This window comes from Solanum lycopersicum, chromosome 12, assembly GCF_036512215.1.
Source record: "Solanum lycopersicum chromosome 12, SLM_r2.1".
NCBI classification, from domain to species: Eukaryota; Viridiplantae; Streptophyta; class Magnoliopsida; order Solanales; family Solanaceae; genus Solanum; species Solanum lycopersicum.
In genome coordinates this window covers 63,631,483-63,654,275 of record NC_090811.1, presented here as the reverse complement: position 1 = coordinate 63,654,275, position 22,793 = coordinate 63,631,483, and the positions used below count along the sequence as shown (strand labels likewise).

The following is a 22,793-nucleotide window of genomic DNA, read 5'->3' as shown; positions in this document are numbered from 1 at the left end:
AGAGTTCATTGCAGAAAGAGTTCATTGCTCCTATCTAGTTGCTAAATTTGGTAGTATTGGTGTCATAACTATACTACGGTGAACAACTCATACATATAACATTTAACTTCACTCTAAATAGATCGCTGCTCTGGTAAGGAAGTTTTACTTAAACTAATAATTCAACGTTCATCTTCTACATATTAAAAATGTTGATTTGCGTTGATCTAGAATGAATCACCATCTAAAAATAGAAGGGAGAAACACCCTAGATTGAAATGTTTTCCCTTGTATGTTTTGAACAAACTAAAAATTCAAAATACTTACTAAGATTGTGACTTTCTGATCAAACAAAGAATCATAGTCGATCTTAAAGAGTTAACAAAAAGTTTGACGTAACGCAAATATAAATTTATCGACGAATAAATAACGAATATCAAATAATAATACTATATAAACTAACATATTCATGCATTATTTTTTAGCATTTCGTAGTATTGTTATCATATAACATTTTCTTCCATGAACTTGATCAAAATGATAGAGTAGTGGACTAGTGGTAAATTATAAAGAAATATTTTGTCACACACTTGACATGCAACTAAATTAGTATGAGTATATGTTATTTTTCTCTCAAGTAAGTTAAATCATATATTAATTCAACTTAGTTAAGAAAAACATAACGGTGATTTTTTAATAATTTAATTGTATGCCGAGTGTATGGAAAAATATTTCCTCATGCTGTGTCAATACTCTATCACTTTGATGATGTTTATAAAAGAAAAGGTCTATGCTAGCAATATAAGGAAATGGTAAAATAGCATATGAACATATTGTTTATATATTCCTACTATTTGATATTCATTATTTATTTTTCAACCAATTTATATTTGTATTAAATTGGTTTTTATATAGTTACTTCTTTTAGAACCAACTACGATTTATTCTTGTTCGATTAGAAAATCACCATCTTGATATGAGAAAGAGAAACTTTGAATTTTTAGTTTGTTTGAAAACTTCCTTAGGAGAGAAAGCGTTCCTAATCTAGTGTATTTCTGCTTTCTATTTTGGGAATATAATTCAATCTAAATCTAGGTCAATTTCATTGTTTAATATGAGAAAAATGCATTTATAATTTTATATAATTCAATCTTTAGATAATTAAAATATTATTATTTAATTAAATTCTTAATTTAGTAGAGAGGTAAAATGGTAATTCAATTTTTAAGATGGACGCTTTCCACCTTAATATTTATTCATCTAAAACTATCAACACTAGAAGGAGCTCTTCCATATTTTACCTATTGAAAAATATCATCATCATCAATAACAACATGCCTAGTGAAATCCAACTTACAAAAAGAAGAAAACACAGAATCAAACATAGTCGAGATGAAAGTGAAAGAAAAATTTAAATAAATCAGTTATGTCATAACGGAGAAATTTTGGAGACACAAAAAGAGCTAGCCTACAATAGGCAGGTTGGTTTATTCAATCCCACCAAAATCTCTCAAACTTTTGGGCTGATTTCTATCCATATCGCGTTTAGAGGGCCATGGCTGCAACCTTAGTCCAAACATTCACGAAATTGTTCCATGATGTGGAAGTGCGAATGAGAGGGGTTGTAGATATACAAAATATAAGCTGGAAAAACAATGTTTTTAATAATCAAGTGACACTCTTGGAAAAGTTCTACTCCTACTATATACACATTAATCCAAAATAGTTTGGGTAGACCATAACAACAACAACAACAATGATAACCAGTAAAATCTCGCCAAGTTTGATTTATAAAGGATAGAGTATAAACATATTTTGTCCTAACTTGTGGATAAACAAACTCTGCATAAATTAAAGCACGCCAACTAGTTTGAAAAAGGGATACACATATGGGAAAATTAACAATAACGAAATTATGTGACATAAACGACTAAATAGATGGGGTAGACCATAGGAATACTAAATCCTTTCTGCTTTGTTTCATTCCAATACTAAATACAACAAATAACAAAATGAAACCAGACATACAATAGATATTTTTCAAAAATTATCCTTTGGGGTTTGCGATGCTTACTTGGTGAAGCCATGGAGACTGTCCATTTCGCCCTCACCTGTCTTTCTCGTCTGGGAACAATAGAAGACTCCTACACAAGTTATTGAGAGATTAGTTATTACCATATATATAGGCATTCTTCAAGTGTTGCATCAATCAGAGGACATTTCTCTTGTCTGTCAAATGTTGGCAAGGCCCTGGAATAACCTAATGAGTACTGAGGCGTGCTGAAGAGACCTCAACATGGAAATTCAAATTGCATATAAGTTTAGTATGAAAAATTATGGTTTACAAGTTAGGGTTTCTAAACTAACTGTGTGCTTAATAGATGTCTTACTACTTATAACTGTTAAGCTAATACAGTTCCTAATAACTAAGCAAAAAACACAAGAGAAACAACTAACATTTGAGCTTCAAACCAACATCAGTGAGCTTTGAGTAGTGAAATAGACTGAGCGAATGAAGATGGGCTTGAGCTCTATTCGTCAAGTTTATAAGGATATCATTTGTGATGTTAGTACAAAATGGATGAACTATGTTAATTTTTCTCCATAAAACTGGATCTCCAACAACAACATCCCATAAAGGCTTGCATATTCTTTCAACTACAAATAGGTCCCCCCAAGCCTTAATAACCAAGGACAACAACCAATAATGCCTACGATGAATACCTCCATCCACACCACAATAATCATTCACCATCCATTAGACCATGACCACTGTTCAACCCCTCTATGAAATTCATCCCCAGTGGCTCACAATTTCCATCAATCAATTAGAAACCCGCATCCTGATGAATTCCCATCTTGCAAATCAGTTTCTCAACCTCATTAATTCTCATTTACCATAAAGCCAAAATCCTCTAACCAACTAGTCATGGATGAAAAACCCATCCTTTGGTTGCTACTGTCCATATCAAAGGGATCTGAAGGCAACTTCGTCAAGCTCCTCTTTTTCCAAATTCAAACCCCAAAACATAGCAGATCTACCCCCTTATCGAACTTGATCTCAGATGAGCTTCCCTCTTCTCGATTCCTAGCCATAACCTCCACTCAGAATAGTCACCACTCAGTTCTCACCCACCTATGCCAAATCTACAAAAACAAACCCAACATTTATTAATCTTCAACAAAATCCTAAAATCGCAAACGCACAGTAAAGAAGAACACCAACTTGTTCTAAAAAACACGAAATTCAAGCAAAAAACAAAACAATAGATAGATAAACATATCTTGATTTGCCCAAAAAGGGAATGATAGAAAAAAGGAGCAGCTACAGATCCAAAACCTAGAAGGAATAGAGAAATTAAGGGCTTTTGATCTATTATGGCGGAGTGAGATATGTAAAGAGGAACTTATTAGGTATTTATAGGGTTTTCACCATCGTTAACTTCTATGAGGACATAGTGACCATTGTTTATTGGTGTGAATGTCTGGTGGGCTCATTTTGAATTGGGCCTCTTCTAATTTTTTTCGATCAAAGGGCCTCCCTCCTCTACTATTTGGACTTTACAAAATTGAGGAGTCGTTTTGGTACGTGGAATAAATATAATAATTTCTTTTGATAAAATTGAGATTAATTTTAGAGCAATTTATATAAATAACTAGATTATTGAAATTCAGTGCTATCTAAAAAAAAGAGTACATTTTAATTAATATTTCACCATATTTGTATATTGTTTTGTTTCTTATTTTTTTACAATTTCAATTATACTGCATTATATAAGGTAATTTTTAGTACTATAACAATCTCGTTAATTATGTCCTAAAATTCTCAATCTCACATCATTACATTAAAAACTAATAATTATATGGTCAGCAGATACTTTTGAATTCTAGTCAGTTTTTAAAAAAATGAAATACATTGTACACCATTCTTCATTGTTGCTATTGTTTTTGTTCAAATGTTAAGGCATTTCACATAAGTTTGTTTTAACTTAATTTATTGTAATTGCGAATAATTGTATTCCGATATTTATTAATATAATTTTGTTAAAATATCAATATAATTGAACAATTCAGTTAAAAAACAAATGATAATGAATTGATTGCAATATAATTATCCAGATGTATATGTATTCCACTGTACAAAAAATGGATGAACTCTTATATTCAAATCTACTAATATATTTATGTATTCAAATGCATTTGTATTTCTAATTGGACAGTCCATAAAAAATGACAAATATCCAAATGTATATGTATTCTATTGTATTCAATATTCAAAATAGAGACATGAGTCAAATAACTATTTCTGAAGCACCTGTTCATGATGAAGCTTGTGTGAGCCTTAAAGAATTTTTTATTAAATTCATTTAAAATTATTTGAAATTTACAATTTAAATAATATATTAAAATAGAACCAAACAGAAAGATCAACATTAATATGCATATTATTTCGATCGAATAAATTTGAGTCAAATAATAATTCTCTCAAAATAATTGATCAAGATGAACTTGAGTGAAACTTAATCCTTAGTGTAATTTTATACTTCTACTTTGCTGTAAATTTTCTTAATTTAAAGTAATTAACGGTAATCACTATTTATTCAATTATGTTTAAAGCTTAACAATATGTATATAAAATTGAATTAAATCCAACGATGAACACCTTTAATTAATTGCATTAAAATGTATATGTATTGTTTTAATAGAATAGGTTTGAGCCAAACAAAAAATAATCTGAAATTAGACTTTTTGAAGGCAAAAGTAGAAATCTTGAACACATCCCTTATATCTCCTCTGAGTTTTGTTTTTTCTAGTTAACAAACTGTGATGCAATTTGTCATAATCTGTCAATACCATTTGTTGATTAATGAATATACAGTTAATTACCAAAAAAATAATAATCTCAAAGTAGGATCAAGATAAAATTTAAGTAATTCTGAAGTTGATTTTTATTTAAATTTGATATAATTATTAGTCATAGATAGCTATATCTAACCTGTAATATATTTAATAAAATTTACAATTAAAACCTTAAAAAGTAATTAATCGAATATAAAGATGAACACACCTTTAATATACTATTTTAATAAATATATTGTTCGATAGAAGAAATCTAGGGCATAAAACATATAATAGTTAATTAATCTCATAATTTTATTATAAAGATTGTCTTATTAATTTACTTTTAACATGTCTTTGATGAATTTGTCTTCAATTTAATACTATTTTGATGAGTATATGATTCATGTGTAAAAAATAATAATATGCTAGTACTATATTTATCAAGTGTAGAAATCACTCAGATAACACATATACATACATAATTTTATAAATATTTATCTTACTATAGAAATATGTTTACAACTAATTTACCATAATTATATTAATACTATTATGATAATTGTAGACAACTATTTTCTATAACAAATTATTATGTGCATAAGTGATACCTTTATGAAATTAAGGCAAGTCTAATCCTACATTATCTCAACCACTAAGCCATAAAAGAAATTAAATTGACCCACTAAGTCACACGTTTCCAGTAATTTGGGAATAACAACCATATACCCTGAAATCTAGGAATGAAGAAACTTAATTTATTAAAATATCTAATAAACCCTCCCTTAAAATGATAAGTCTTACGACTTCAGCTTAATAACATTATTCATCGTTGCTTTCCTTTAAAGTGCAAACTCCAAGTAGCTTCCTTAACTTTCTGAATGTTGCTAACTTGAGGGACTTTGTGAAGATATCAGCAGCTTGGTCTTCACTTCTACAGTAGACAATATCAATAACTTTCTCCTTCGTGAGAGATCTCAAGAAGTGAAACTTAACATCTATGTGTTTGCTCCATCCATGCAATACTGAATTCGTTGAAAGCTTAATCGCCGAGACATTATCGCAGTAAATAAGATTGGTTCTTGCTGTCTAACATGAAGCTCAACCAATATCTTCTTCAACCAAATTGCTTGGGTAGCGCACACAGTTGCAACTACAAATTTTGCTTCTATAGTGGATAATGTAACAATTGGTTTCTTCTAGGAGTACCAAGAAACAACTTCAAATCCAAGCATAAACATATAAACAAAAGTGCTTTTCCTGTCTTCTTTATCTCCAGCAAAATCACTATCTGTAAAGCCAATTAACTCTGACTTGCCTTCTTTCTTGTATTCAAGTAGTCAATGGTACCTTGAAAATACCTTAGAATTCTTGTAGCAACAAACAAAAGAATCTCTTTTCGATGCTTTATTTACCTGCCAACAAGACTAACAAAATACATTATGTTAGGCCTGGTGACTGTCAGATACATCAGACATCCCACGAGTTGTTTGAAAAAAGTGTTGTCAATCTTCTTTCCTATAAGATTCTTTTCCAATTTCAGTTCCAACTCTGTTGGTGTTGTGACAGAATTGCAACTCTGCATTCCAAAACTCTGTAATGTTTCCTGGATATATTTCTTCTGCGAAGTAAAAATTTCAATACTTGATTGCTTTACTTCAATGCCCAAAGAGTAATGCATCAAGCCAAGATCAGACATATCAAACTCAGTCGTCATGGTTAACTTAAATTTTTCAAAATATATAGGATTACTCCCAGTTTAAATCAAATAGTTTACGTATAAGCATAAAATCACAAGTTTCCCATTCGCAAGTTTTGTATATAAAGTGTATGCTCGTATGGACATTTTCTAAAATTTGCTAGATTAAAATATGCATCAATGTGACTGTACCAAGCTCGAGGAGCTTTTTTAGCACATATAAAGCCTTTTTTCAATCCATAAACTTTATGATCACTTTCATGCATCACATAATCAGGAGGTTAATCAACATATATGTGCTCTTGCAACTCTCCGTGCCAAAAGGCTGATTTCACGTCAAGTTGATAAATCGGCCAATTGTTTTGAGCTGCCAATGCCAACATCAATCCGATGGTATCAAGTCTAATTACCGGGGTAAAGACCTCTTTGTGATCCACACCATACTCTTGATTGTATCCTTTCACAACCAAGAGCGCCTTGGACTTATCAACTTCACCAGACTCATTGAGTTTGGTTTTATAAATCCATTTAACTCCAATAGATCTTTGGACTTTTGGAAGATCCATAAGCTCCCATGTATTGTTTTTTCCAATAGCGGCAATCTCAACATCCATTGCTTTTTGCCACTTTACATCTTTATAGGCATCCTCAAATTTTATGGGATCACAACCAGAAAATAAAGCTAAATATGTAGATGAATTTATTTCCAGATTGAACATTTCCACTCACCCATATGCCATCCATGTTTGCCTTGTTCGATTTTGTTGAGGTCGAAGTTGGTTCCTTCTTGATGTACCAAGGTAGAATCACCTTCATCAGCTACTAGTTGCTCTTGTTGGAATTAATGCATCAATGTTTAGTCTTCCAAAATTGAATCTTAGTTTTTCAAGAAGTCTTTTTAGAATTTCGTAGTACATGTATCTAGTAAATTGTGATACATGTATTTAGTTATTTGTGCAAGACTTTTTGTTTTCTATTTTGAGTAGTATATATAGTGATGTAGTTGATGATTGTAATCATATCAAATGGACTTAAGTAGCCTATAATAAACTTGAACATTTTGTAAATATATTATTTTTCCTTTCATATTTCCTACAAATTGATATCAAGTGCAGGTTTTCGTTCTTAATCTGAGGTTAGGTGAAGAAAAAGAATATGAAATCCAAAACAAATGAAGGTGCTGATTCTTCAGTTGTTCTTACTCCATTTTTTTATGGAACTGATTTTGAATACTGGAAGATAAGAATGAGAACACATTTGAAAGCTGAAGGTTTGTGGACTATTATTGCAAATGGCTTTGAAGAGCAAGAAAATGATGGTGATCTTACAACAGCAGAGATGAAAAATCTTGAGGCTAAGTATCGTCAAGATGCAAAATCCTTGAGAAAAATCCAAATGGGAGTCTCAAGAGCATATTTTGCAAAAATTGCTACTTGTGAGACTGCAAAGAAGCTTGGAATTTTATTGAAACTGAGGCGTATGGTGACGAAAAGGTACGCACTATGAATCTTTAAACTCTTAGAAGAGAGTTTCAAAATTTAAAGATGATAGAATCTGAAAAAATTGATGAATATTGCACAAGAGTCATGAATATTGTTAATGAAATAAGAAATCACAGTGATACAATTTTTGAACAACAAGTTGTGGAAAGTATTCTAATTAGTGTCACAGAAAATTATGAGTACATCGTTGCTATCACTGAGGAGACGAAAGATCTTTCTAAGCTTTCCATCAAAGAGCTAGTTGGATCATTTCGTGCACACGAGAAGCGAAGTTTTTTTCTTAAAGATCAACCCAAAGAGACGGAGGATCATGACGGTTCTTCCAAGAAGGTTGAAGAACAAGGTGAGAAAAACTCTAGTCTTTTTTGTAAAGTTTGCAAAAAGACTAATCACAATGCAGAAAAATGTTGGCACAAAGGCAAGCCCCAATGTTACTTTTGTAAAATGTTTGGACACGTTGAAAAGGATTGTTGGCACAAGAAACGGGAGCAAGCAAATTTTTGTGAAAAACATGAGGAAGAAAGGGAAGAAAATCTTTTCTTTGCTTCTAAATCTGATGATTCAACAAAAAGCAATGAATGGTATGTTGATGGTGGTTGTAATAATCACATGACTGGAGATGAAAGGCTTTTCTGTCAATTAATAATAACTATTCTAGAAGTTCTAATCGCCTCTAAGTTCAATAGCGCATCACTACTAAAGTGAAGATGGGGAATGGAGCATTAGTTGATGCGAAAGGTAAAAGTACTATTTCGATCAACATGAAAGGATGCGGTAAGCAAATTCATGATGTTCTTTATGTTCCTGACTTGGAAGAAAATTTGTTTAGTGTTGGTCAACTCATGGAAAATGGTTATTCTCTTGTGTTTAGAGATAATTATTGCAAGATTTATGATAAAATTGAGCCAAATCAAGTCATTGTTGAAGTAAAGATGATAAAAAGAAACTTCCCTTTGTAATTTCATTACAATGCATTAAAAATGAAATTGTAGATGATTCATGGCTTTGGCACAAAAGATATTGTCACTTGAATTTTCATGGTTTAAAGCTTCTTAAGCAAAAGGACATGGTGCAAGGCCTTCCTGAGATACATACTGAGGTGGATACATGTCAAAGTTGTATCATGGGAAAGCAACACATGAAGTCTTTTCCAAAAGGGGTGTCTTAGAGAGCAAGTGTATTTTTGGAACTAATTCATACCGACATTTGTGGACCAATGAAGACTCCATCTCTTGGAAGTCAAAGGCATTTTATAATCTTTATTGATGATTTCTCAAGAATGACTAGTGTTTAATTTTTAAAGAAAAGTCAGAAGCATTTGCTACATTCAAGAAATTTAAAGCCCTTGTTGAGAAGCAAAAAGGTTGCAACATCAAAACCATTCGCAGTGATCGAGGAGGTGAATACACAAGTCGAGAATTTAAAGAATATTACAAAAATGAAGGCATTCAGAGGCAACTTACAACAGGGTATACTCCTCAACAAAATGGTGTATCTGAAAGAAGAAATAGAACAATTGTTTAAATGGCCAGAACTATGATGAATGAGAAAGGGCTGCCAAAATATTTTTGGGCAAGTGCATACAACACTGCACATCCTTAAAAGGTGTCCAACAAAGGCACTAAAGGACAAGACACCAGTTGAAGCTTGGAGTGGAATTAAACCTTCTGTAAGTTATTTTAAAAAATTTGGGTGTATTTGTTATGCTCATGTACCTGCTGAGAAAATAACAAAATTGGATGAAAAAAGTCAAAAATGTGTCTTTCTTGGTTATAGTGATGTGACAAAAGGATATAGGCTTCTCGATGACAAAACTAACAAACTTGTTGTTAGTAGAGATGTCATTTTTGATGAAAAAACAACATGGAATTGGGAGGATAAAAAGATAGAGAATACTACTGTCCTATCTTTAAATCAAGAAGAGGATGAGAAAGATGAAGATGTCTCTCAAGGGAGAGAAATCCCAGATTCAGATAATGAAGAACCGCCTCCAAGAGGAACAAAAATATTGAGTGACATTTATCAAAGATGTAATTTTTCCGGTGTTGAGCCAAAAAATTATGAAGAAGCAATAAAGCATGATGTTTGGCAGAAAACCATGGAAAAAGAAATTTGAATGATCGAAAAAAAAATACGTGGGAGCTTGTGGATATTCCTAGAGAAAAAGAAGTTGTAAGTCTAAAATGGACAAAATCAAACTCAATCAGGAAGGAGATATTCAAAAGCACAAAACAAGTTTGGTTGCTAGAGGCTTCACGCAGAAACCAGGTATTGATTTTTATGAAACTTTCTCTCCAGTTGCTCGTCTTGAGACAATTAGAACTGTAATTGTTGTTGCTGCACAAAAGAAATGGAAGATATTTCAACTTGATGTTAAATCAACATTTATGAATTGAAAACTTGATGAAGATATTTATAGCAACCTCATGGACTTTTTGTTTAATGGGGAGAAGAAAAGGTGTATAGACTAAAAAAAGATCTTTACGGGCTATAGCAAGCTCCAAGAGCCCGGTACAATGAAATCGATACATACTTTCTGAAAAATAATTTTCAGAGAAGTAAAAGTGAAGCCACTTTGTATGTGAAGAAAGAACATGACATCATTATCATTGTTTGTCTCTATGTGGATGATTTGCTCTTTACAAGAAGTGATGTAAAGATGATGCAAAATTTCAAACAATATATGATGCAAGCTTATGAAATGAGTGATCTTGGATTACTAAATTACTTCTTGGGAATCGAAGTTTCTCAAGTGAAAGAAGGAATTTTCATTTCTCAAAAGAACTATACTAAAAGTATTCTTCAAAAATTCAAAATGATGGATTGCAGGTCTGTGGCCGTACCATTTGCAGCAAATGAGAATTCTAGAAAAGATGACGGAGAAAAGAAAGTTAATAGCTCACATTTTAGGAGTTTGATTGGAAGTGTGCTATATCTTACTTCAACAAGGGCAGATATTATGTTTGCTGCTAGTTTATTATCAAGATTCATGCAAGAACCAAGCCAAGTGCATTTTGGAGCTGCAAAGCGTGTTCTACGCTACTTGCAAGGAACAATGGATTATGGGATAATGTACAAATTTGATGAAAATTTGAACTTAATTGGTTATTCTGATAGTGATTGGGCTGGAAGTATAGATGACAAGAAGAGTATCTCTGGTTATGCTTTCTTATTTAGATCAAGCATTTGTTCTTAGTTATCAAAAAAACAAAGTGTTGTTGCTCAATCCACTGCCGAAGCAGAATATGTTTCAGCATCCAAGACTACTTCTCAAGCTATTTGGCTTAGGAGAATATTTGAAGAAATTGGTGAAAAACAAAACAAAAAAGGACTGTTCTATATTATGATAAAAAATCAGCAATTGCAATTGCCAAGAATCCAGTCAGCCATGAAAGATCAAAGCATATTTCCATAAAGTGTCATTTTATCCGAGAAGCACAAAAGAAAGGCGAAATTCAGTTGCATTATTGTCAGACAGGAGAACAACTTGCTGACATTTTCACCAAAGAACTTCATAGAGAAAAATTTTGTTATCTTCGAGAACGCATTGGAGTTATCAAGCAAATGCATTAAGGGGGAGTGTTGGAATTAATGCATCAATGTTTAGTCTTCCAAAATTGTCTCATAGTTTTTGAAGAAGTCTTTTAAAATTCCGTAGTACATGTATCTAGTAAATTGTGATACATGTATTTAGTTATTTGTCCAAGACTTTTTGTTTTCTATTTTGAGTAGTATAAATTGTGATGTAGTTGATGATTGTAATCATCTCAAGTGGACTTAAGTAGCCTATAATAAAATTGAGCATTTTCTAATGATATTATTTTTCCTTTCATATTTTCTACAGCTCTTGCTCTTTATCTCCATCGTCAAGATCCAAAGGAGTTATTGGTTATTTGGCTTTTCTTCACACGACCAATAAATTATCTACATCAAACACTACACCACAATTGATAATCACTATTGTACAACTTTTAAGATTTCGACTCCCCGCTAACACCTATGAAAAACTCACTTATTGACTTTGCCATCAAGCTTTGTCCTTTTCTGATCTGGAACATGAGAATATGCAATGCACCCAAACACTCATTAATGTTGAACATCTGGTTGTTGTCCACTCTAAGCTTCATCTGGTGTCAAAGCTGAATAGAACGAGACGGACTTTGATTAAGCACATAAGCGCTCCAACAAACTGCTTCAGGCCAAAAAACTTTTGGAGCATGGCTCTTTTGTAAAAGGCTTCATACAACGTTCATGATTGTTCCATTCTTCCTCTCACATACTCCATTTCGTTGAGGAGTATAAGCTGTAGTAAGTTGTTGTTTTATCCCATGAAACTCACAAAAAAACTTAATTGAACATGAACTTGAAACCTTTTTGCACCTATCTATTGCTTCTCTTCAGTACTAAGCTTCACGAGAATAGACAAATGCGAGTTAGAAGTGCAAATTACAAAAAATTCTCAAGGAGAGTAAAATTAGAACCAGGAAAATTCTGAATCATAAGCAAAAAAGAAGTTGATACATTCAATATCTGCTTTGACAAATAATCAAATAATTAGATAAAACTCAAATCCAATACAAAAACCTCAAACAATCAGATAAACCCCAAAATAATTGTCGAGATCTCAAATAAGCCAATAGAACACAATTTTTTGTAATTACTCAGAAAGGGTTACCACTGTTTTTTTCTTCTTCCAGAATTCCTTTGATAACCAACCTTATTCTTAGATTTTGTATTTTTGAATTACTTAAGCATTCTCATTGTAGTATCATCATAGAATTTATTATAAACTCTATGATGAATATGCAATATCTAGCTTTCTCTAGCTCGTAGTTTATTCATGCTTGTTAATTTGTAGAGGTCCTTTACCTCATCAAGATTAGTAAGGAAGCCTAATCCCACTTGCTTGTGCTTCTCATTGAGATCCTTTTTTTTTCTATTAAAAAAAAAGAAAAAAAGTTAGCTCATTAAAATCACCTCTAATGAGCCACATATCTTTATAAGATGTTTTAATGTTCCTAAGATTTTCCCATAAGATCCTCCTATTAGCAAGACGGTGATTTTATGATTGAACAAGAATGATTCATAGTGGGTCCTAAAGAGGTAACAAAAAAACCGACTTAATGCAAATATAAATTCGTTGGCGAATAAATAATGAGTATCAAGTTATTACATTAAATAATAATATTGTATATTCTAACATATTCATGTATGACTTTTTACTATTTCTTTGTTGTATTGTTAGCATATAACATGTTCTTTCGTGAGCTTGATCAAAATGATAGCGTAGTAATACATCATAAAGAAATATTTTGTCATACACTTGACATGCAATTAAGTTAGTGTAAGTTATATCATATATGAATACAACTTAGTTAAGAGAAACATAACGGTGCTTTATACTAATTGTTAGTGAAAAAACTTACAAGATAATAAAATTGCAAGATTACAATTGAATATAAAATGAAGAAATTAATCTCTTCAAGCTGAGGCGCGGATATCTCGCTCTCTTTAAGGAGATTCAAGCCCACTGCAGCAAATATTTTCACCGGTCCAGCAGTAGTCCTCTTTGACTTGTCCCCTCCAGGATACAACAACCTTTACAAAGTATAACTTAACAACTCTGGACAAGAGTTGAGTCCAAAGCTCCACAAAAAAAAAACACCTCCCTTCAACTAATAAGAACTCTCTTTTAGACTAGCTCTTTCACTCTTTGTTTTCTCTTGTGTTTTGTGTGTGTTCCAAACCAAATGAAGACCACCACTATTTATACTACAAGAAGTCTTCCTAGCAATGAATAGGAAGATAATGGAGGTACTAAATAGTGAAGATAATGGTCTTAGGAGTTTCATAAGTTACAAAGGAGTTACATATGTTACAAAGAGTAATGGAGGAATTAAGAATGAAATAAAGTGATGGATAAGCAATGCTAATGGATGATGTAGAAGTTATCCATTCCAATGTTTATTGGAATGTTTGTATCTCATAATGAATTCCGCCAACAAAGCCAAAAGTAATGGCATTACATGACTACCAAGTCAAAGATGAATATCATGATTAAATTGGTAGTTTAAAACACAAATGCCTACCAATGGTCATTCTTATAACTTCAAAATAAAGCAATTTAATATGTTAAATATTAATATTAAAATGCTAATAACCTAAGACTAATTTAATTGCATGTGAGTGTGTGGCAAAATATTTCCTCATGTTGTACCAATACTTATCATTTCGATGAAGTTCATAAAAGAAAAGGTCTATGGTAGCAATTCAGGAAATGGTAAAATTACAGATTAACATGTTGATTTATATAATCTTACTATTTGATATTCATTATGTATTTTTAAACCAATTTATCTGTGTTAAGTTTTTTTTATAGTTACTTCTTTTAGAACCAACTACAGTTCATTCTTGTTCGATTAGAAAATCACCATCTTGATAGGAGAAAGAGGAACTTTGAATTTTTAGTTTGTTTGAGAACTTCCTTAGGAGAGAAAGCGTTTCTACTTTCTATTTTTGGATTACAATTCATTTTAAATCTAGGTCAATTTTATTTTTTAATATAAGAAAGATGCATTTATAATTTTATATAATTCAATCTTTAGATAATTAAAATATTATTATTTAATTAAATTCTTAATTTAGTAGAGCGGTAAAATGGTAATTCAGTTTTTAAGATGGAAGCTTTCCACCTTAATATTTATTCATCTAAAACTATCAACAGAAGAAGGAGCTTTTCAATATTTTCCCTAGTGAAAAATATTATCATCATCAACAACAATATACCTAGTGAAATCTCACTTAGTAGAGTATGTAGAATGTACAGAGTGCAAATCTTACCACTACTTTGTGGAGATAAAGAGGTTGTTTATGAAAGATCTTCAACTCAATGACATCAATCCAACTTAAAAAGAGAAGGAAACAGTGAATCAAACATAGCCGAGATGGAAGATGAAAGTGAGAAAAATTTAGATAAATCAGTTATGTGATAACAGAGAAACTTTGGAGACAAGTTCATTTAACTATTAACACACAAAAAGAGCTAGCCTACAAAAGGCAGGTTGGTTCATTCAATCCCACAAAAATCTCTCAAACTTTTGGGATGATTTCTATCCATATCGCGTTTAGAGGATCATGGCCTCAACCTTAGTCCAAACATTAAATGAAATTATTTCATGATGTGGAAGTGCTAAAGAGAGGGGTTGTAGATACACAATATATAAGCTGGAAAAGCAAAGTTTTTAATAATCAAGTGGAACTCTTGGAAAAGTTATACTCCTACTATATACACATTAATCCCAAATAGTAAGGCTAGACCATAACAACAACAACAACAAAGATGACCATTATATATATAATAGTTGTAGTACATGAATCGTAAATATTAGTTCAAAAGATTTACGAATTTCTTTAAAGCCGAAGTGACTCTGCAGTAATCATGACTTATGTTATTAATTGTCAAATATTCTCACAATGTGGATGAACATCATTTGTCCACAATTTAGATATTCTTTAGAGATATATAACGTTTTATTAATCGTAATCATCATCTAATATGAAAGAAACTATATTTTACTATGCTCATAGTGGAATCTTTATTAAAAAAATGTGATTATCATTAAAAAAGAGGACAAACTAAATAACTAATGGAATAAAATTAGACCATGGACTTGATCCAATAATTATTTCCAATAATAATTATAATTTTTATATGTATATTCCTTTTGCTAATTATTATTACTAAAATATAATTGATCTATTTTATGTTGATAGTCAAAGCACTATATAACCTCAATTTCGACTTGAAACTCACTATGTTTCTTGAGGATGAATATTTGGTTTCACTATGGATGGTTGAAACTTATTTTATACCGTATTATGTTGTATTGTTTTTAAATATATTTGGATAGACTATATTATTTTTTGTTGCTATATATATTATGATACATATTAATAATTTTAAAAATAAATTTATAATATTATCAAAAAAAGAAGAAAATATAACAACACGATCACATTACATAAAATGAGAATTTTAATCGTCTTATAACCTAATGAATTTAACAATATGATATAAACAAATTCAAAACGTAATAATAAAAAACAAATATAGTACCTAAAAGCAATGTAATACAATAGATAACAACCATCGAAACAAGTATTGCTCTCTTCATTTCAATTTATTTGTCCTACTTTTCTTCTTAGTCCATTTCAATTAAAAAAAAGTTTTTTTTTGTGATAACTCTTTTATCTATAATTTTTCCACTTGAGATGTTTAAAACCATTCGATTAAAGCACATTTTGGTACATATAACAACATATCTTAGATTTAAGATCACAAGATTCAAAATTTCTTTTTATTTTTTTAAATGATTTAGTTCAAATCAACACAAAACAAATAAATTATAACAAAGAAACTATTATTCATCATCTATTTTAACTTACCAAAACAAATTAAAAAAACTCTAGCACCAAGCAGTTAGATATACTATAATATATAATATAAGCAAATAAAATCCAAACTCTTTTTGTTAGGTACTACAAATTAAAAGTAGTAATGTGTACTAAGTCTTCCCCAAACAGTATAGCAAGATTAAGTTACAGAAAAAACTATATAATATAAAGTCCCTCAACAACTATACTTCATACCATAAACTAACATTCCTTAGCTTTCTCTCACTCTTTTCTTCTTCTTTTTCTTCTCTCCATTAACTTCAATGGCTGTGGTAAACTCTCTTTCAACATCTTTTCTAGTTACCAAATCATCTTTCACTACAAGGACAGTAAGATTGCCTGTCCATAGACGAGTAGTGTTTGCATCATCATCATCATCATCGTTATCGTCAACAACTCCGTGTCAGATCAAATTAACTTCGAAAAATGGGCTTAAGGTATTTCATTCTTTATACTAAAGGTGATGGTGGATTCGATCTCCAAGACCTTTGTCTGCTTTAATTTTTATATAAAATTATATAAGGCCTAGAGTCTATCTAGACATGTATTAGAGTAGGAGTCATTCCAATAATTTGAAATTGATGTTGGACCTTCATATTAAATTATTCATACATCAGATGTCCAGTTTTGAACGTGAAAAAGAAATGAAAGGTTTTTTTTATAAGGATTTAAGCAATATCCTTCGTTCATGAGCTAAATTTTGAATTCAGTTAGACGTCAACATCTTATTTTTTTTACATTAATTATATGTAATCAATTTCACTTCTTATTCGTACTACTATTTTTTTAAAAAAAATATCAATCAATTCATGTACAAACGTTTACTGATTTTTCGTAATATATTTATTATATTTATATGAATATATATAGGTATTTGAAGATAAGTCAACGGGTGTAGTTTTTTATAGAGATGAATATGGAGAAATCACATGTGAAGGATATGATGAAGGCCCTCGTTTTTGTCACCAAACCCCAAAGTCTCCTTCTAAATCAAGGTATATATATGTAACATTATTATTGTAATACTTAGAACATATATAACATTATTAAATAATACAATTATATAATATTAATTTTATTTATGATACTTACTATAACATGTTACAATATCCAGAGATGAAGAGATTGTAGAGCTCCTCCAAAGAAATTGGTTTCATATAGCTGATGTTGCTGTGGAATGAAAGAGATTTTGTGCATTCTTAACGGGTTAAATCAACTCGATTATATATATGCTTCAACTTTAAGCTAATTAGATATTGTTACTCGAATATTATGTATCCGTTCTGTTCTATTCAGACTCATGATAGTTGTCGTTATTCTAATAGCTAGTATAATTTCACAAAAAAAAGAGGGGTATTGGCTTGCTTTTTTTTTTTCTTTATTAATTAAAATGTATATAAGTAGTACAACTTGTGTATTAACAATTTATTTTTCACTTTCAACCTAATGTTTTGCTTCCAATCCTCACAATTTGTATATATAAGAATGGATTTTACTGTTTAGTGACAGAAAATGTTTGTCCTGCTTCAATATTATTAGCATAACATAATTCCTAATGCTGCGGAGTATTACCTGAACAAATGAATATTTTTGGATGACAGAAATATTAGGTAAGATTGCGTACTATACACCTAATATGGTCCAGTTCTTAAGCAGATTTAGGCCTTATTTGTTTTCGTTAAAATTAAGAGGCCTGAATCTAAATGCGGCATCTGAATATTAAGATTAGTATTAAGATTAAAATGTCGAATATTTGTCTGGATATTGAAATGTAGTTTTTAGGTCTGAACACTAAATCATTAAGATTGTTTGTTTTTAATATTTTTTTAAATTTGAAATTAAACACTATGTCAATAATAGTTATGATCCAAACAAAAAATACTTTTTCCAAACAATTGTTTCAAGAATAAGATTATCACTCAACCCAGAAAAAAGATGAGTTATTTGTTTTTTCAAATAATTTTTTCTCAAGAAACAATGATAACTTCTTCTGAAGAAGTTTTGACAACAAACAAATTGTGACAAGAACAGTTTCTTCATAAATATCAATTCACCCAAGGATATTTTATATATTAGAAATATTAAATAAATACTTGTAAAAGATTATGAAAACTTATTCAAAGAAAAAAAAATGATACTTGGTTGTAAAAGAAGAGGAAGAAACTTGAAACATGTCCAGAAGAGAAGCAACGAAGAAGAGAATTTGTTTAAGAAAAGAAACACTTAATATTTGAATAGAGTCGATCATTCAGACTCATTAAGATCAGTAAGAGTTTTTTTTTTTTAAAAAAAGAAACAAATGGACTTAATAAAATGAATGTTAATCACTAAAATCAAACGCATTTAAATAGACTGAATAAGAATAATTAAGATTCAAACTCCCATTAATCACTAAAAATTGACATTCTGCTGAATCTGCTCTTCTACCATATAAGAACTCTCAAAACTATTATGATCATCAAGCGCTTCAGCTTATATAGACATTTTAAAGGATAACTAATGTAAGACAACTCTAACAAATTTCATGATAAGAGAAACAGAGTTTAAAGAATCACTACAAATTCTTAATCAGTCTATTTGACTGAAAAATGAGACAGAATATGAAAACTAGCTATTATTAATCAGAATACAAATTTGACTTAAGCAATTAACTAATAACCAACAAAATGTCCAACAGAAAATTCAAAGACGACAACAATAGTCAAAACTACAATCTAAACGCCTAAAAATTCTTATCAAGTTGGTGATTTTATGATCTAACAAGAATGAATCATAGTCGTCCTAAAGAGGTAACCAAAAAAATCGACTTAACATATTCATGTATGGTTTTTTACTATTTTGTTATTGTATTGTTAGCATATAACATTGTCTTTCATGAACTTGATAAAAATAATAGCGTAGTCGTACATCATAAAGAAATATTTTTTTTTCACGCACTAAATATGCAATTAAATTAGTATACACTACCATTATATTTTTCTTAATCAAGCTGAATCATACATTAATTCACCTTAGTTAAGAGAAACATAATGATAATTTATACTAATTTAATTGCATGTGTGTTGCGAAATATTTCTTCATGTGTGTAACTACTCTATCATTTTGAATCAAGTTCATAAAAGAAAAGCTTATATGCTAGCAATACAAGAAAATGGTAAAATCACACATGAACATATTAATTTATATATTATTACTATTTTATATAATAGTTTGATATTCATTATTATATTTATTTTCCAATCACTTTATATGTGTTAAGTCGGGTTTTTTTTTGTTAAATCTTTTAGGACAGACTATGATTCATTCTTGTTAGATCATAAATCACCAACTGATAAGAAGAACTTTGAAATTTTAATTTGTTTAAAAACATTCTTACAAGGAATAACGCTCCTATCTAGGTTGTTTCTCTCTTATATTTTTGGATGGTGATTGGCAAGTCTTATAAGCAAAGAGTTCATTGCTCCTATCTAGGTTGTTTCTCTCTTCTATTTTTGGATGGTTATTGGCATGTCTTATAAGCAAAGAGAGTTCATTGCTCCTATCTAGTTGCTAAATTTGGTAGTATTGGTGTCATAACTATAATACGGTGAACAACTCCTACATATAACTTTTGACTTCAGTCTAAATAGATCGCTGCTCTGTAAGGAAGTTTTACTTAAACTAATAATTCAACGTCCATCTTCCACATATTAAAAATGTTGATTTGCGTGGATCTAGAATGAGTCACCATCTAAAAATAGAAGGGAGAAACACCCTAGATTGAAATGTTTTCCCATCGTAAGTTTTGAACAAACTAAAAATTCAAACTTCTTATTAAGATTGTGATTTTCTGATCGAACATAGTCGATCATAAAGAGTTAACAAAAAACTTGACTTAACGCGAATATAAATTTATCGACGAATAAATAACGAATATCAAATAATAATACTGTATAAGCTAACATATTCATGCATTATTTTTTAGCATTTCGTAGTATTGTTATCATATAACATTTTCTTCCATGAACTTGATCAAAATGATAGAGTAGTGGACTAGGGTAAATCATAAAGAAATATTTTTATCACTCACTTGACATGCAACTAAATTAGTATAAGTATATGTTATTTTTAACTTAAATAAGTTAAATCATATATTAATTCAACTTATTTAAGAGAAACATAACGGTGATTTGTACTAATTTAATTGCATGTCGAGTGTATGGAAAAATATTTCCTCATGTTGTGTCAATACTCTATCACTTCGATGAAGTTCATAAAAGAAAAGGTCTATGCTAGCAATACAAGGAAATGGTAAAATCACATATGAACATATTGTTTATATCTTCCTACTATTTGATAATCATTATTTATTTTTCAACCAATTTATATTTGTGTTAAGTTGGTTTTTATATAGTTACTTCTTTTAGAACCGACTACGGTTTATTTTTGTTCGATTAGAAAATCACCATCTTGATATGAGAAAGAGAAACTTTGAATTTTTAGTTTGTTCGAAAACTTCCTTAGGAGAGAAAGCGTTCCTAATCTAGGGTATTTCTGCTATTATTTTTGGATTACAATTCAATCTAAATCTAGGTCAATTTCATTTTTTAATATGAGAAAGATGCATTTATAATTTTGTATAATTCAATCTTAGATAATTAAAATATTATTATTTAATTAAATTCTTAATTTAGTAGAGAGGCAAAATCGTAATTCAATTTTTAAGATGGGAGCTTTCCACCTTGATATTTATTCACCTAAAACTATCAACACTAGAAGGAGCTCTTCCATATTTTCCTTAGTGAAAAATATTATCATCATCAATAACAATATGCCTAGTGAAATCCAACTTACAAAAATAAGGAAACACAAAATCAAACATAGCCGAGATGGAAGATATGGAAGATGAAAGTGAAAGAAAAATTTAGATAAATCAGTTATGTCATAACGGAGAAATTTTGGAGACACAAAAAGAGCTAGCCTACAAAAGGCAGGTTGGTTAATTCAATCCCACAAAAATCTCTTCAACTTTTGGGTTGATTTGTATCCATTTCGCGTTTAGAGGGCCATGGATGCAACCTTAGTCCAAACATTCATGAAATTGTTCCATGATGTGGAAGTGCGAAAGAGAGGGGTTGTAGATATACAAAATATAAGCTGGAAAAACAAAGTTTTTAATAATCAATTGGAACTCTTGGAAAAGTTCTACTCGTACTATATACACATTAATCCCAAATAGTTTGGGTAGACCATAACAACAACAACAACAATGATACCCAGTAAATTCTCGCCAAGTTGGATTTATAGAGGATAGAGTATAAACATATCTTACCCTTAACTTGTGGATAAAAAAACTCCGCATAAATTAAAGCACGCCAAATAGTTTGAAAAAGGGATACACATATGGGAAAATTAACAACAACGAAATAATGTGAAATAAACAACTAAATAGATGGGGTAGACCATAGGAATACTAAATCCTCTCTGATATGTTTCATTCCAATACTAAATACAACAAATAACAAAATGAAATCACACACACAATAGATATTTTTCAAGAATTATCATTTGGGGTTTGCGATGCTTACTTGGTGAAGCCATGGAGACTGGCCATTTCTCCCTCACTTGTCTTTCTCGTCTGCGAACAATGAAAGACTCCTACACAAGTTATAGAGAGCTTAGTTATTACTATATATAAGCATTATTTTCTTCAAGTGTTGCATTAATTAGAGGACATTTCTCTTGTCTGTCAAATTTTGACGAGGCCCTGGAATAACCTAACAAGTACTGAGGTGGGCTGAAGAGACCTCAACATGGAAGTTCAAATTGCATATAGGTTTAGTATGAAAAAGTGTGGTTTACAAGTTAGGGTTTCTAAATTAACTGTGTGCTTAATAGATTTCTTACTATTTATAATTGTTGAGGTAATACAGTTCCTAATAACTAAGCAAAAAACACAAGAGAAACAACTGACCTTTGAGCTTCAAACCAACATCAGTGAGCTTTGAGCGGTGAAATAGATTGAAAGAATAAAGATGGATTTGAGCTGTATTCGTCAAGTTTATAAGGATATCATTTGTGATGTTAGTACAAAATGGATGAACTATGATAATTTTTCTCCATAAAAGTGGATCTCCAACAACAACATCCCATAAAGGCTGCATATTCTTTCAACTACAAATAGGTCCCCCCAAGGCTAAATAACCAAGGGACGACAACCAACAATGCCTTTGATGGATTACCTCCATACACACCACAATGATCATTCACCATCCATTAGACCATGACCATTGTTCAACCCGTCTCTCAAATTCATCCCCAGCGGCTAACAATTTCCATCA

The 22,793-nt window shown here is 30.6% G+C and overlaps 4 protein-coding genes across 4 annotated transcripts; 2 read left to right on the top strand and 2 right to left on the bottom strand.

Annotated features, from left to right (window-relative positions):
* Window positions 1-5,640: 5,640 nt before the first annotated feature.
* Window positions 5,641-6,535, bottom strand: LOC138340509 (uncharacterized mitochondrial protein AtMg00810-like). Its single transcript, XM_069292237.1, has 3 exons — window positions 6,234-6,535; window positions 6,028-6,037; window positions 5,641-5,907 (listed from the first exon to the last, which is right to left on the bottom strand). The coding sequence occupies exons 1-3, from the start codon at window positions 6,533-6,535 to the stop codon at window positions 5,641-5,643; spliced, it is 579 nt and encodes a 192-aa protein (XP_069148338.1).
* A 263-nt stretch (window positions 6,536-6,798) lies between these two features.
* LOC138340508 (uncharacterized mitochondrial protein AtMg00820-like) lies at window positions 6,799-7,131 on the bottom strand. Its single transcript, XM_069292236.1, has one exon. It carries the CDS (start codon window positions 7,129-7,131, stop codon window positions 6,799-6,801), a length of 333 nt encoding a protein of 110 aa, XP_069148337.1.
* A 3,071-nt stretch (window positions 7,132-10,202) lies between these two features.
* LOC138340507 (uncharacterized mitochondrial protein AtMg00810-like) lies at window positions 10,203-11,215 on the top strand. Its single transcript, XM_069292235.1, has 2 exons — window positions 10,203-10,343; window positions 10,574-11,215. Exons 1-2 carry the CDS (start codon window positions 10,203-10,205, stop codon window positions 11,213-11,215), a joined length of 783 nt encoding a protein of 260 aa, XP_069148336.1.
* Window positions 11,216-16,376: 5,161 nt separating this feature from the next.
* LOC138340676 (uncharacterized) lies at window positions 16,377-18,003 on the top strand. Its single transcript, XM_069292599.1, has 3 exons — window positions 16,377-16,910; window positions 17,344-17,468; window positions 17,588-18,003. Exons 1-3 carry the CDS (start codon window positions 16,737-16,739, stop codon window positions 17,652-17,654), a joined length of 366 nt encoding a protein of 121 aa, XP_069148700.1. The 5' UTR covers window positions 16,377-16,736; the 3' UTR covers window positions 17,655-18,003.
* The last annotated feature ends 4,790 nt before the right edge of the window (window positions 18,004-22,793 follow it).

What these genes read in the sequence shown, in the direction of transcription:
- LOC138340509 (XM_069292237.1), bottom strand. Translation starts at nt 6,535, where the DNA reads ATGACGACTGAGTTTGATATGTCTGATCTTGGCTTGATGCATTACTCT.
- LOC138340508 (XM_069292236.1), bottom strand. Translation starts at nt 7,131, where the DNA reads ATGGATGTTGAGATTGCCGCTATTGGAAAAAACAATACATGGGAGCTT.
- LOC138340507 (XM_069292235.1), top strand. Translation starts at nt 10,203, where the DNA reads ATGGACAAAATCAAACTCAATCAGGAAGGAGATATTCAAAAGCACAAA. An exon ending in GTCTTGAGACAATTAGAACT is followed by an intron (nt 10,344 to 10,573) that starts GTAATTGTTGTT and finishes AATAATTTTCAG; the next exon opens with AGAAGTAAAAGTGAAGCCAC.
- LOC138340676 (XM_069292599.1), top strand. Translation starts at nt 16,737, where the DNA reads ATGGCTGTGGTAAACTCTCTTTCAACATCTTTTCTAGTTACCAAATCA. An exon ending in CTTCGAAAAATGGGCTTAAG is followed by an intron (nt 16,911 to 17,343) that starts GTATTTCATTCT and finishes GAATATATATAG; the next exon opens with GTATTTGAAGATAAGTCAAC. An exon ending in AAGTCTCCTTCTAAATCAAG is followed by an intron (nt 17,469 to 17,587) that starts GTATATATATGT and finishes TACAATATCCAG; the next exon opens with AGATGAAGAGATTGTAGAGC.